The 12,476-nt window shown below is 38.1% G+C and overlaps 1 protein-coding gene across 1 annotated transcript in view; it reads right to left on the bottom strand.

Annotated features, from left to right (window-relative positions):
• Window positions 1-245: 245 nt before the first annotated feature.
• The window catches only part of MMS22L (MMS22 like, DNA repair protein), a 110,795-nt gene continuing 98,564 nt past the window's right edge, over window positions 246-12,476 (bottom strand). Inside the window, exons 21-25 of the mRNA XM_080667040.1 lie at window positions 11,335-11,543; window positions 8,178-8,341; window positions 2,761-2,857; window positions 1,185-1,352; window positions 246-504 (exon numbers count right to left, since the gene is read on the bottom strand). Coding sequence (XP_080523166.1) covers window positions 423-504; window positions 1,185-1,352; window positions 2,761-2,857; window positions 8,178-8,341; window positions 11,335-11,543 — 720 coding nt within the window. The 3' untranslated portion in view covers window positions 246-422. The remainder of the gene's footprint in view (window positions 505-1,184; window positions 1,353-2,760; window positions 2,858-8,177; window positions 8,342-11,334; window positions 11,544-12,476) is intronic.

Raw genomic sequence — 12,476 nt, 5'->3', positions numbered from 1 at the left:
GTGCAAGGGGCTCGGCCCTTGCAGCCCCGGTTTCCTCGGGAAGGTCATTTGGCTGTCTGGTCTAATTAGCATATTACACTTCTATTATTATAGATAACTTGTAAGAAATCTCAACAAACACAAACAAGACACAAAGTCACATTACAGTAAAAAGTCCATGGATCAGCCAGTGTGTACTGTTATACACAGGTAACACTCCCAGTTAGAAAAAGTTTCTTTAATTTAGTTCCAGAGATTCCAAAACACACTTAATGAACCTTTATTTACTTATTTATATGTTTAGTATACTTACAGGTATGTAAGGAAAAAATCCTAGAAAATAATTTTAACAGAACAGCATACAATTAATTAAAAGGGGTCAGAATGATGCGACCTGGGTTAGGATAGTTAAAAATTAATAAAAAAGATGAATCACAAACATATTAGTTGCTTTCATTTTCCAGTCTCTGCATCTCATCTTGTCCCACTTGTCCTAGGTGAGATAAAAGTTTGCTATAGGCTTTCCTGTGTAAAAGAAGGCAGATAGATTTATTCCTTTTCCATTACTTTTCATTTATGTATTTACAAACTGAACTTGCTTGACTCTGTTCGTACACTCCCACAATATGATTAAAGTACTTTGATTCCTTAACAAACTTTGGGACATATGAATTTCAGTATGAGGCTGACACCTCGAAAACAATCTCTTTAGGAACTACAGGAGTATTTCCACAATGTTGCACTACCCTGAATATTTCAAGCACTATCCTCAGTTGGGTTGTAAACCTATTAAAAAAAAAACCACAAAAAACCTTATCTATTTTTTATCAAAAACATTATTATCTAATTGGGGCACTCAGCCTATTAACTGGATATACATGACAAAGTTGATAGAGTAAATCAAGCATCCTTCAAAGGACCGATTTGCCACCATGGAATTTATACAAAAACAAGGCTCTCCCGTCCACTTCCCCATGAGGAACATGTGTTTTGAGCAACAGCAGCACTGTGAAATAGACAGCTTTCTAGGGTGGTCACTTTGAAAAGAACAATGTGTGTGGATGGAAGTGTCAATCATAGCACTAAAACATGTTTCAATTAAATACACCCCATATTTTTGGGAATGGAAAACTAAGCCATTTCTAGAAAACGAATCTAGACTTTTAGTCATGCCCAAAAGAACTTAATCAAATTATCAAACATACCTTTGTGTCATATTTCTGCCAAGGCCCCATTTCTGCTCTGAATCCTTCAGAGACTGAGTGAGGGTAGGAATCAAGTGGATGACAACCTGCTGGTCCAATGCTGCTACTGTTTCTAAAATGCTGTAAATCTGATTATCGTGTCTCATACCATAATCCTGGATAAAATGCCTGAAAGTAAATCAAGTTACTTAGGATTACTTCTGGGGCAATCAATTCCTTGGGCTGGTATCTATATGGTAATAACCTGAACACAAGAAGGATCATTTTATGTAAGAGTACCTTAAGAATCTAGAATTAAGAATAAGAAGAAAATAACAGTTAAAAATGAAGGACAGAAATGGCTTATTTCAATGTAAGCTAAGAAGAAAGCAGAGGCACCAACAGGAAGAGGGAGGAGTTGGAATCCCAGAAGGGGCCTTTTCTGCTATAGTCTGTATGTTGAAATCTGGGTGGGAAAGATGTGGAAGAGACTAAGAGAAAAACAATTCCTAGATATTAAAAAATTTCTTCATATCTCTAGATAGACAAAACAATATTTATATAAGGAAAGCAAGTTATTCATAATATATTTTTATATTCTGGAACCAAACAAGAAACTTTAGGCCCATAGGAGGCCTTTATAAATCAGAATTACATATTTTAACCCTATAACAAACATGCATCCTTTATTCATCTAAATTCTTTTTCCCCTTCTAGGGTTTTAGTTTTCACAAATTCATTATTTATTTCAAGTGCTCACAATTTAAATAAACTAGACACCTGACAAGTGCCAATTATGTGATGAGAACAAAAACTGAGGAATCAAAGATCCAACATAGATGAAGAAAATGACTCTAAATTGCTTATTATGGCAGTGCTAGGGTAGAGATACGTACAATATAGGTAAACTGGTAGAAATGGCGAGAAAGAAATACTTAAAATACTGCCCCTCCCCAGCCCCCCAAAGCACAAGACAAAGGAAGCAAGGCAGGAAAAAAAAAATTCAAGTTAGATTGTTATTCTTGTGAACAAATGACAGATCTAGTCCCACATAGTCTATGCTTCTCCAAAGAAAAGTAATGGAGCCTCCTGGGTCAACAGAATTTAAGCAAGTAAGAAACCCATGATGTATATGTCTACACCGGATCCTGAGGAAATGTTGAGCAGCTCTGAAGGCCTATGCTCCTGTCATCATGACCCACATTTCCCACTTTTTCCTCTTAAATACATGCAAGAATCTTCCTTATTAAAAACACAGGTAATCTGAAGTAGCTCGCTTATCTTTCTCCCTGGCACCTTTCTTTTATTTTTTAATATGGAAAGCTTCACGAATTTGCGTGTCATCCTTGAGCAGGGGCCATGCTATCTTCTCTGTATCGTTCCAATTTTAGTATATGTGCTGCCAAAACGAGCATGCACCTTTACTTTTTAATAAAACAACACAATGCAACAAAAGTACTGCCAAAAATACAATAAATGAAATACTGTAAACAAGTAGTAACACATTATGTTTTGGATAATTAGTTATTTAAAAAACATGTTGGCTGTCAAATGGCTGGCAACAGTCTCCTTGCCAGTTGGCATGATTTCCAGTTACCTAAACACTGCAGTCAGCTGGGCGGCAGGTTCTCCTTCTGACCCCGCTTGGCAGGTTTTCACCATACACTGCAAGTTCTCTGTGGCTAGCCTTTTAACTAGAAGGAAAAATTACAGCATTATACACTGTGTCTGAATTGACCAGCTGGATCCTCATTTTTATAAACACGCTTGACTTAGAAAAATATGTTGTTTTCTTGAAGTATGTATGTGCTTTCCTGTTATTTCTCAAAATGAAATCATTAAGAGGTTTTGTTTTCTTCAAAAGTATATCTCCCATCTATCTCCCTCTTGTTTTAAGAAAATATAAAAAGCTCGAGTCTATTTTCTACAACCTTATACCTGAAAAAATACATGTGAGAATAAGTCTTTCTCTTAGTAAAGAGCCCATATTCAATAACACTGTCCCATCCTAATCCTGCAAGCACTGTTACATACTGACAAAGGTATTATTAAATCAGCCTTTAATAATTCAGCTGATTTACAGGTGAGCAGATTTTTTAAAATTCAAAAGCCTGCTCCTCCCACTCACTAACAAATATGTAAGTAGCCAATTAGAATCCAACAATGTACCTTCACTTAAAATTAGTCAAAGATATATATATTAAAATCAACTATATTTGATGCTAACTTCCTTTCAAACAGCAAAGTCACAAAAGGACATCTGTATTCTTTAAATATTTAACCAAATCCTTTAAAATTGCATACTTGTACATAAAATTTTTAAAAAAATCGAAAAACAATGTAGAAAGTGTTTCCTACAGATAGAATACAGTTAGATCTTTTTTAAAAATCCATTCTTATAATCTCTCTTTTCATTGGATTGTTCAATCCTTTCCGTTACTGTCACTATTGAATACTTGGATTTACATCAGCCTTTTTACATTTTGTTTTCTAAATGTCTTGTGTTTTCTGTTCCTTTACTATTCTGACGTCTTTGTCTATTAAATCCAGTATTTGATTGCTCTCAATGGCAGCTTCCATTGCCTGCTTTTGTCTTCAGCTAATGGATCACACTTCTCTAATTCTTTGTGTCTTGTAATATTTTTTTTGTTGAAAACTGGACATTTTTTAGCGAAGTCTACTTCTTCTGCCTTCTTCCTGCTCCCCTGTGTGAAGCCTCTAAAACTGCTCCTCAGGTGGTGTAACCTTAGGTCTGCCTAGTCTACATTGGAGGACAGTGGTTTTGACAGTGTTCTCTTTGTCCCTTCCCATGTTGACATCAGCTGTTAAACTCCACTAATTGCTGGCTGATTATGCTATTATTTTCAATAATGTCCTGGGGCATAAAGTGCTTCATAGACTGATCTAATCCAGTTTAGGCTTTTTAAAAAAGATAAAACACTGAGATCAGTGTCTGAGATCTGTTCTGACCCAAGGGCTCTAACCAGCTGTACTTTCACAAATTCTCTCACCAAACTGGCTGGCCTACAGATTATCTTATAGTCCAGTGGTCAGCAAACTCATTAGTCAACAGAGCAGTTTGCGGACCACTGATATAGTCCAGTGAGTCTATTATTCTTCTACCTTTTGCCTTTCATCAAAAACTCCTCTGTTTTTGACAGTACCGTTGGGCTTGAGCTTTTTCACACTGTGTTGCAAATTAAATCAGTTCTTTTGGGAGAGACTCAGAGTTCCATGCACAATCTCAGAGGCATGGCTCTGGTGCTGGGACAGAGACACCAGTGCCCACTACTTTCTGAGTGACACACCCACTTTAGGAGAAGAGCGCTTGTGGAAGGAGGGGCAGCTGCACCAGGTCCCCTCAGCTTGCTTCTCTTGGCATGCAACCTCTAAGCTGCAGCAAGAATGATTGGCACCCCTGTATTCTCAGTGGTGTCGCACTCAATGTATTGCAACCATCCCATGAGTGGGGGCTGAGCAGAAGAATGGAGGCCTCACTTCTTAGCTGTACTTGCCTGAAACATAACATTAGCTTGGGGTCATGATGAGAAATGCAGGAAGCCTGCCTCTCACAGGACCTTACTGGAAGCTGGGGAGAGAGGGAGCCCTATAATCTTGGATTTACCAGTCTGGAGTAGTTTCTGTCTTACTATGCTGGCGGAAAAGAAGGAAGAAGTGGTCTTGGTTCAAGTACCACAGATTCTTGCTGTTCTTACCAAGTTTTAGTAGATTTTCTTAAAGATTTCTCCATTTGCTGTATACCCTTACGGCTATTTCCGGAGACTTTAATGATTTCTTTTAAGTAATTTTCACCGGTTTTGTTGAGGAGCAGGTTGGCAGAGCTCCTTATATTGTCATGAAAGAAGTAGAACTCATCTCTGTACAGGTTGTAGAATGTACATGTGTTTAAAATACTCTTGGGCACCTACCAAGGAGTGGATTTGCTGGGTCATTTAGTCAGTTTGTGACTGTATAAACTGTCCTTTTAGACACTGAGACAACAAAGAGAGTCAGAATTTTCTCTGAGCCAAGCACACAAATCTGTGTTTATTTCTCCTTCAAGGTTACAAAAACAATAATGTGGAGGTAGAGAATCCCACATTCCAACTATGTTGAATATGTCAAGCACTCACTAGCTAGCGTGGACCCCAGAAGAAAGATGCATGTGATGTGAACCTCAAGAAGGAATTTAGCTGTTGAGATGAACTCCCTAGGGTCACCCAAGGGCCCAGATCTTATCCTATTTAATAAAAGAGTAATATGCAAATTAACCCTCACTCTGCTACACCCACCAGCCACGCCCACCAGCCAATCAGAGTGAATATGCAAATAAACCCAACCAAGATAGCTACGGCCACAGAGAGCAGGAGGGAGGCTTGGGTTTCCCTGGCAATGGAGGAAGCCAAGCTTTCCGCCAGCCCTTGCCGGCCTAGGCCTCCACTCAAGGCTACAAAGTTTCAGTGATAGAAGATAATAAACCCAAACAGAAATGGCGGCAGCCACGGAGCTGGAAAGAGCAGGAGGATAGGGTTGCCCCCGGTGATGGAGGAAGCCAAGCTTTCTGCACACCCTGGTCAGCCCAGGCCTCCGCTTAAGGCTACAAAGTTTCAATTATAGAAGATACATAAATCCCAATAGAAATGGCTGCTGCCACGGAGCAAGCAGAAGGCTTGGCTCCGCTCCAGGCTACAAAGTTTAAATTGTAGAAGATAAATATACCCCAGATACCAGGGCCTCCGCTTGGGTCGCCAGGGGGCGTGGCCGGCCTGCAAACCACCACAGGCCCCTCGCCCAGGCCGCCCCACGCCCCAAGGGAACCCCCACCCTGATCCGGGACACCCTTCAGGGCAAACCAGCTGGCCCCCACCTGTGCACCAGGCCTCTATCCTATCTAATAAAAGAATAATATGCAGATTGACCATCACTCCAACACACAAGATGGCTGCCCCCATGTGGTCAAAGATCCTGCCCCCATGTGGACACAAGATGGCCAGCAAGGGAGGGCAGTTGGGAGGGACCAGGCCAGCAAGGGAGGGCAGTTGGGGGCGATCAAGCCTGCAGGGGAGGGCAGTTAGGGGTGACCAGGCCGGCAGGGGAGAGCAGTTGGGGGCGACCAGGCCTGCAGGGAAAGGCAGTTAGGAGGGACCCAGGCCTGCAGGGGAGAGCAGTTAGGGGTGACCAGGCTGGCAGGGGAGGGCAGTTAGGGGTGACCAGGCTGGCAGGGGAGCAGTTAGGCATCAATCAGGCTGTCAGGGGAGTGGTTAGGGGGTGATCAGGCTGGCAGGCAGAAGTGGTTAGGAACAATTAGGAAGGTATGCAGGCGAGCAGTTGGGAGCCAGCAGTCCTGGATTGTGAGGCCCAGTGGGATCGGGCCTAAACGGGCAGTCTCCAATCTGGGACCCCCACATCCCTCGAGGGGTCCCAGATTGGAGAGGGTGCAGGCTGGGCTGAGGGACACACACAACCCTGTGCACGAATTTAGTGCACCGGGCCTCTAGTAAATAATAAGTGTATTAGCCATTTGCTGACAGGGGATCCTCACATACTATGTACCAGGAAGAACCTCTGACTGAACTCTCGACTTCCTGCATTGTGTCCTGCTTCTTTTATGCTGAGTCAACCACCTCAAGGAAACCTGGTTTCCTCTTTCTTCAATCAGAACTGCTCAATTTAAAAACTTCATTTGCATAAAATTGGGAACATGGATGGGAACTAGATGGCCTCTCCTTTGTCTTGGTGGTGCACAATTTAGATTGCTACTTGAATCTGTGTCTTCGAACTACAGTTCCTTCTACTCAAATAAATACTTTTTAAAATTACTTATTACAAGTCTAAAATTAATTGGTTTATACTAGATATCAAGAGGCAAAATTCACCTGCCAAACTATGGTCTTCTTCATAATAAATATTACTATCATAAAAATAAGAGGCTAGCTAAAACTTATAGTATACTATCTATTGTCTCAAGAAATTTTGTATTGCACAATACAACCAGCATAAACTGAAATTAAAAGTATGTACAAATTTTCAATGAGGACAAAATTTCTAAAGAAAAGTCTGGGGCCCATCTGGGCATTCTTCAGGGAAGGGATGTTACTATGAAGTAAGGGTATTCTAAATTAACAGACTAACATTTTCCACAAAACCAAGCTTGGGAGCGAAAAGAACATTTTTAATTATTAAAATGAGGATTAAACAAATTATGCATACAATTTTTGAGGTAAAACACAACATTTCAAAGAGTTGTCTGAGCTTTTAGCTACCACTTTGGGCCCTGCCCTCAGATTCCTGAGGATACACACTGTACTCACTTATCACAGCAGTTACAAGTACTTAGGTTTGGAGAAGCCTTGCCCTGAACAATCAGATTATAATGATAAACACCGCCCCCCTCCCACACACCCCCCCCCACCACCGGCACACACACACACATAGCCTTCTATTTACATTTAAAAAATTCCTTCAGGATAGAGCTATGGTTACTATTCTGCATATTTCTAATAAGCTTATTAAAGCATGCTACTCACAGTGGGGATTAAATAAATGGTGTTTTAAAGAGATCACTGACAGTAAGGCTGGGGACACTGAAAACAAAAGGAATAGGATCAAAGGATCCTTACAGGTTTACCCAAGAAGTTAGCTTAAATCTTCTAGCAGAAACCTGAATAGGAGAAAGTATGCTGACTTCTCACAATTTAATATTTAACAAGATATATTTAATAACTGGAGTTAGATTAACAAATATTCTTTAAGAACTTAACAAGTCTAATCAGAGGAAGTAGCACTTAAGTAAATTATTTGCCTTGGGAAAAACTAAACTAGACTATAACATGTCAATTTTTAACCATTTATCATGTTCAACCTCAGCTATTGGCTGATGTTTGTTCTTTAGCCATGATAAATACAAACTGATAAATAACATAAACAAATACTTTTTTAACTATCAATTTAACTGATAGGAACAAGTACTTTGAAATTAACAGGAAAGTGTAACAAACACAAACTCAAACTCACCTTGGGATTCACTGACCAACACCAAGCATTTTAAGACACCAGGGAGGAGTTGTTCAACCTCAGAAACATCCATGTTAGTTTCTTTGAAGAGTTGAAGGATAAAAGCCAGAATGGATGCTAAACGTGGAGGAAGCAAGATCCGTTTACTCTCCAAGTAGAATTTCCTGAAAAGAAGTACAATTTTGTTTGTTCTTCTGTTCTAAGTTTCAATAGAGCAGAATCAAATGACATACACTTTATAGATATTGGCAAATTTTACCTCCCACAAATTAATAAAGCACAATTTCTAAAAAGTATGCATATTTTACCATACACAGAATGTTAAGAAGCAATGACTACACATTCTTTTGGTGTGCTACAAGGGCCAATATTGAATATAGACAAACTAAATTTAAAGCAACTTGGTCTTAAAATGAACTTAATCAAAATCCAAATAAAATTGTAATTGTTAATTTTTTTTCCTTTCTAATATAAGCCTGAACTCCTCTACCAGCTCTTTAATGATGCAGCATTTATGCCAAATTTGCATAAATAAATCTCTCCTTACATCATTTAGGGATTTGGGAGGGGTCTCCGCCACCCCCAATTCAATTAGAAGACTGTCCTGGGAATTCACTTCCAACTCTAGCTTTACCTCTTTCCTTCTTTTTGGAAGTAAAATAATCAGAGAGGTAATTTAGGATTTAATATCTTCTCTCAAAGCAGGACACATTTTAGCATTAGAATTCATCTGAGATCATCAAGGTAATTTATCTGACTCATGTGTACATCTCTACCTCTTAGAACAAGTCTTGGCTCCTAACAGGTGCTTAGTGTACAGTTGTTAGGTGAATAAATGAAAGCAGGATCGCTCAATTTCTAAAAAGGCTAGACAATATGAAAAATGGTCAAATACAGCAAAATCTAAGCTAGACATCTATATATATTTGCAAAGCAATAATAATAATTTGCCAAAAGGAGGCATAGAAATCACTAAGAATTATAAACCCCATAAGAACAGGAACTATCTCACCATCATTTCTACTCCATATAGTGGCTTCCAACAAATTTCACATATAAGAAGATTCATTCATTTTTTGAGAACAAGCGTTTGTCTTTTTTTGCTCACTGGTGAATTCCCAGTGCCTAAAAAAGACGTTTATTAGGTACCTATATTGTACCAGGTACAAGTCTAAGGACAAGAATGTAAAGTGAAGTAAAATATGGTCTCTGAAAGCAAGGGGCTCGGTATCCAGTGAACAAGCTGGACGAGAAAAAAAAAAAGGCTATTATAATATAGTGTGATAGGTGCTTTGAAAAATAAGTCCAGAATTCTCAGGAATTCAGAGGCAGGAGCCCTAAGTAATACTAGGAACTACAGGAGTAAAGAAGCATGCAATGGAAGAAGGTATAGGAGGAAATCTTTCTTTCCTGAGTACTTAAAAAAAAAAAAAGAATTGTTATATTTTGGGTCATCAACTAGAAATCTTGAGAAAAATGTTTTCACAGGCAAATAGGAAAGTCAGCTACTAAGCAGCCAGGGTCTTCATCACTGGGCTTTTAAAAGAGTTTTATGACCTTAAGGATTTAACTTCACTTCAGCATTGTCATTGGGTTTATACTAAAGCTACTTATACACTGTCTCACACACAGTGGAAGAGTACTACTACCATCTTGATGGGAATTCAGATACAAGTAAGGCAAAATACGACAATTTTGAGAACTGAATCCTACAGAGCACATGACTTCAGAAGGGGAGAAACATCATGGTACAATGACATGTTAGGTGTAGGTCTCACAATGCTTATGTGGAATTTAGTCCAGATGGATGGCATTTTAATGGAGAAAATGCTGTAACAAAGAACTACAAAGCATTTTGGAGGGGCAATAATAAACTAATCTCATTAGGGTTTATATAAGATGCCATAGAAAAGTTAGTGACATATCATGTATGAAGTTTATTCCATAGGCAAAGAAAAAAAAAAAAAGAGCAAATGAAGGTCTGGGGGCAGGAAAGTGTCATAATGGAACAATATTTCAGAAAAAGTAATCTGGCGGCACTATTTTGGCTGGGCTGAGAGAAAAGCCGAGATAGGGAAAGTAGTTAGGAGATTCTGGTAGAAAGTAGTCTAGGAGGTATAATGTGATAAGGAAAGAGAGATGTGAAAAGAAGGGAAGGAAACAATCATTTGCCAGAGGATGGCAAAGGGGAAGGAACAAAACTATGAAACTTCCAAACTTGAGTAACAGAACACTAGGAACACACACACACACAAAATGGTTGGAAGAAAGAACAGATTTTAAACATGGAATTCTGTAAAGAGGTGATGGATAATATCAGTTTATTAAAAATATCAGATCTTTTAAAAAGAGAAAACAAATGTTAGACAAGAATATATAACACCATAGCATCTTAAACTTTAAAAACTGATTTCACATGAAGCTAAATACTTTATGAAGGCAAAGAAAATTCTATTATTGAATCTCCTAATGTGATAGTTAAAAGGTAAGGAGTTTAGTAGAAAGCCTTAGAAGTTTCATTTATTCATCTGCCTAATAATAACACTGAGTTATTAGACAGAGGATAGGCTAACAAAATAGTACATCATATGGCTTTCCTTTTTAGCAATCATTTTCAGTTATTTATTATCTTTTATAAAATAGAATTACTATATCGTGTATAGTACAAAAGTTTCTCTGATAAAAAACTAAAATAAATATTTACACCTTTAAGACATATATAAGAAGATAATTGTTCTGTAGAAAAAACAAGCAAAAAGCATTGTCTTATCCCAGTGGGTGTGGCTCAGGGGTTGAGCTTTGATCTATGAACCAGGAGGTCATGGTTTGATTCGAGGTCAGAGCGCATGCCCAGGTTGCAGGCTCCATCCCCAGTAGGGGGGCGTGCAGGAGGCAGCCGATCAATGATTCTCTCTCATCATTGATATTTCTCTCTCTCCCTCTCCCTTACTCTCTGAAATCAATAATATATATTTTTTTAAAAAACATTGTCTGCATATGTAAAAATCATTTTAGTAAAATCTTAGATAATACTTCTCAGAAAAATTTTTTTCTAAACTACTAGTGTTTTAAGGGAGGCCAATAGTTTTGAAATGCTTTCTTTCCAATAGATATTAATAAATTATAAATACAGCTTATTTTTAATTTTTAGAGGTACCTTATGACTTGTACAATGTATTTCTTTAGAAATGGCATCAGTGCAAGAGTGGCCGAGTTTCTCAATGCCAACAAAACAGGATGTTGTCCAAGATCTAAAACATGTTGTGGTGAAGCTGGAAGAAATCGCCCAATATACTGCTCAATAACATTCCCCAGCAATTGATTCAAATAGGCATTTTGAGACTGACTGCACACGATACACATGCCCTATGGGAAGAAAAGACAACAAACAAACAAAAAAACAAAGAAATAATCAAAAGGTAAAAAATATCTAGAACTTACTAATTTAGTCACCCACATTAATAGTCTTGTCTAAATTTGTAACTTATCACAACAAACAAGGACACTGCCCACTATCAATAGATAATGTTTTTATGAAGTTCAGGGAGTTGCTAAGCTTGGTAATATCCCTGCTGTGGTATCTAACCACATACTTGTCTTTGGGGCACAAATGAAGCAGGAGAGAAATGTAGGAGACAAAGGAAGCTTCCTTCTTCTTCTCATCCTCAGAAAACTTGACCACCACACTCAACTGCATATATGTGTATTTACCAAGTTATAAAACGTATTTTAGGGCAGTTTTTAAAATATAGGGCACTCATCCTTTACAGTTATGTAAGGCAAAACTTATGCTAAAAATCTTCCTTGTTAATAAAGGTGATACATTTTTTTTTTTAATTAACAAAAGGAGAAAAATGCAGATTATGACTCAGAATGACAATTTATTTCGAGGTTTTCATTTGTCAGTCACTGTACCACGTGACTTATATTCATTATTTCATTTAATTAACCACTGAGTTAGTATTACTGTAGGTCCAATTTTATAGCTGAGGAAACTGAAGTTTAGGAGTTAAGAGCTTGATCAAGGTCATACGGAACTCACAATGTCATACCGCATGTCTGTTGACTTAATCCCTTCCCTTTTTATAGACGTTAACAAAATAGTTTCATATGGATTATAGTATTTGATAAATACAAACACAATTAAACCAATACCCTGGGAAACAATTATTTTCTGTCAATATTTCTAAATATCCCCTATTACTAAGTAGAATCACCAACACAATAAATTATGATCTAAAAGTTCATTTATAATTTGGTATTTTGTGATTCACAATGTTTTTTCCCCAGAGAAATAAT

The sequence above is a fragment of the Plecotus auritus genome (assembly GCF_963455305.1).
Source record: "Plecotus auritus genome assembly, chromosome: 4".
Taxonomy (NCBI): domain Eukaryota; kingdom Metazoa; phylum Chordata; class Mammalia; order Chiroptera; family Vespertilionidae; genus Plecotus; species Plecotus auritus.
The sequence above is the reverse complement of the archived record's forward strand: the minus strand, read 5'-3'. Positions and strand labels throughout refer to the sequence as shown.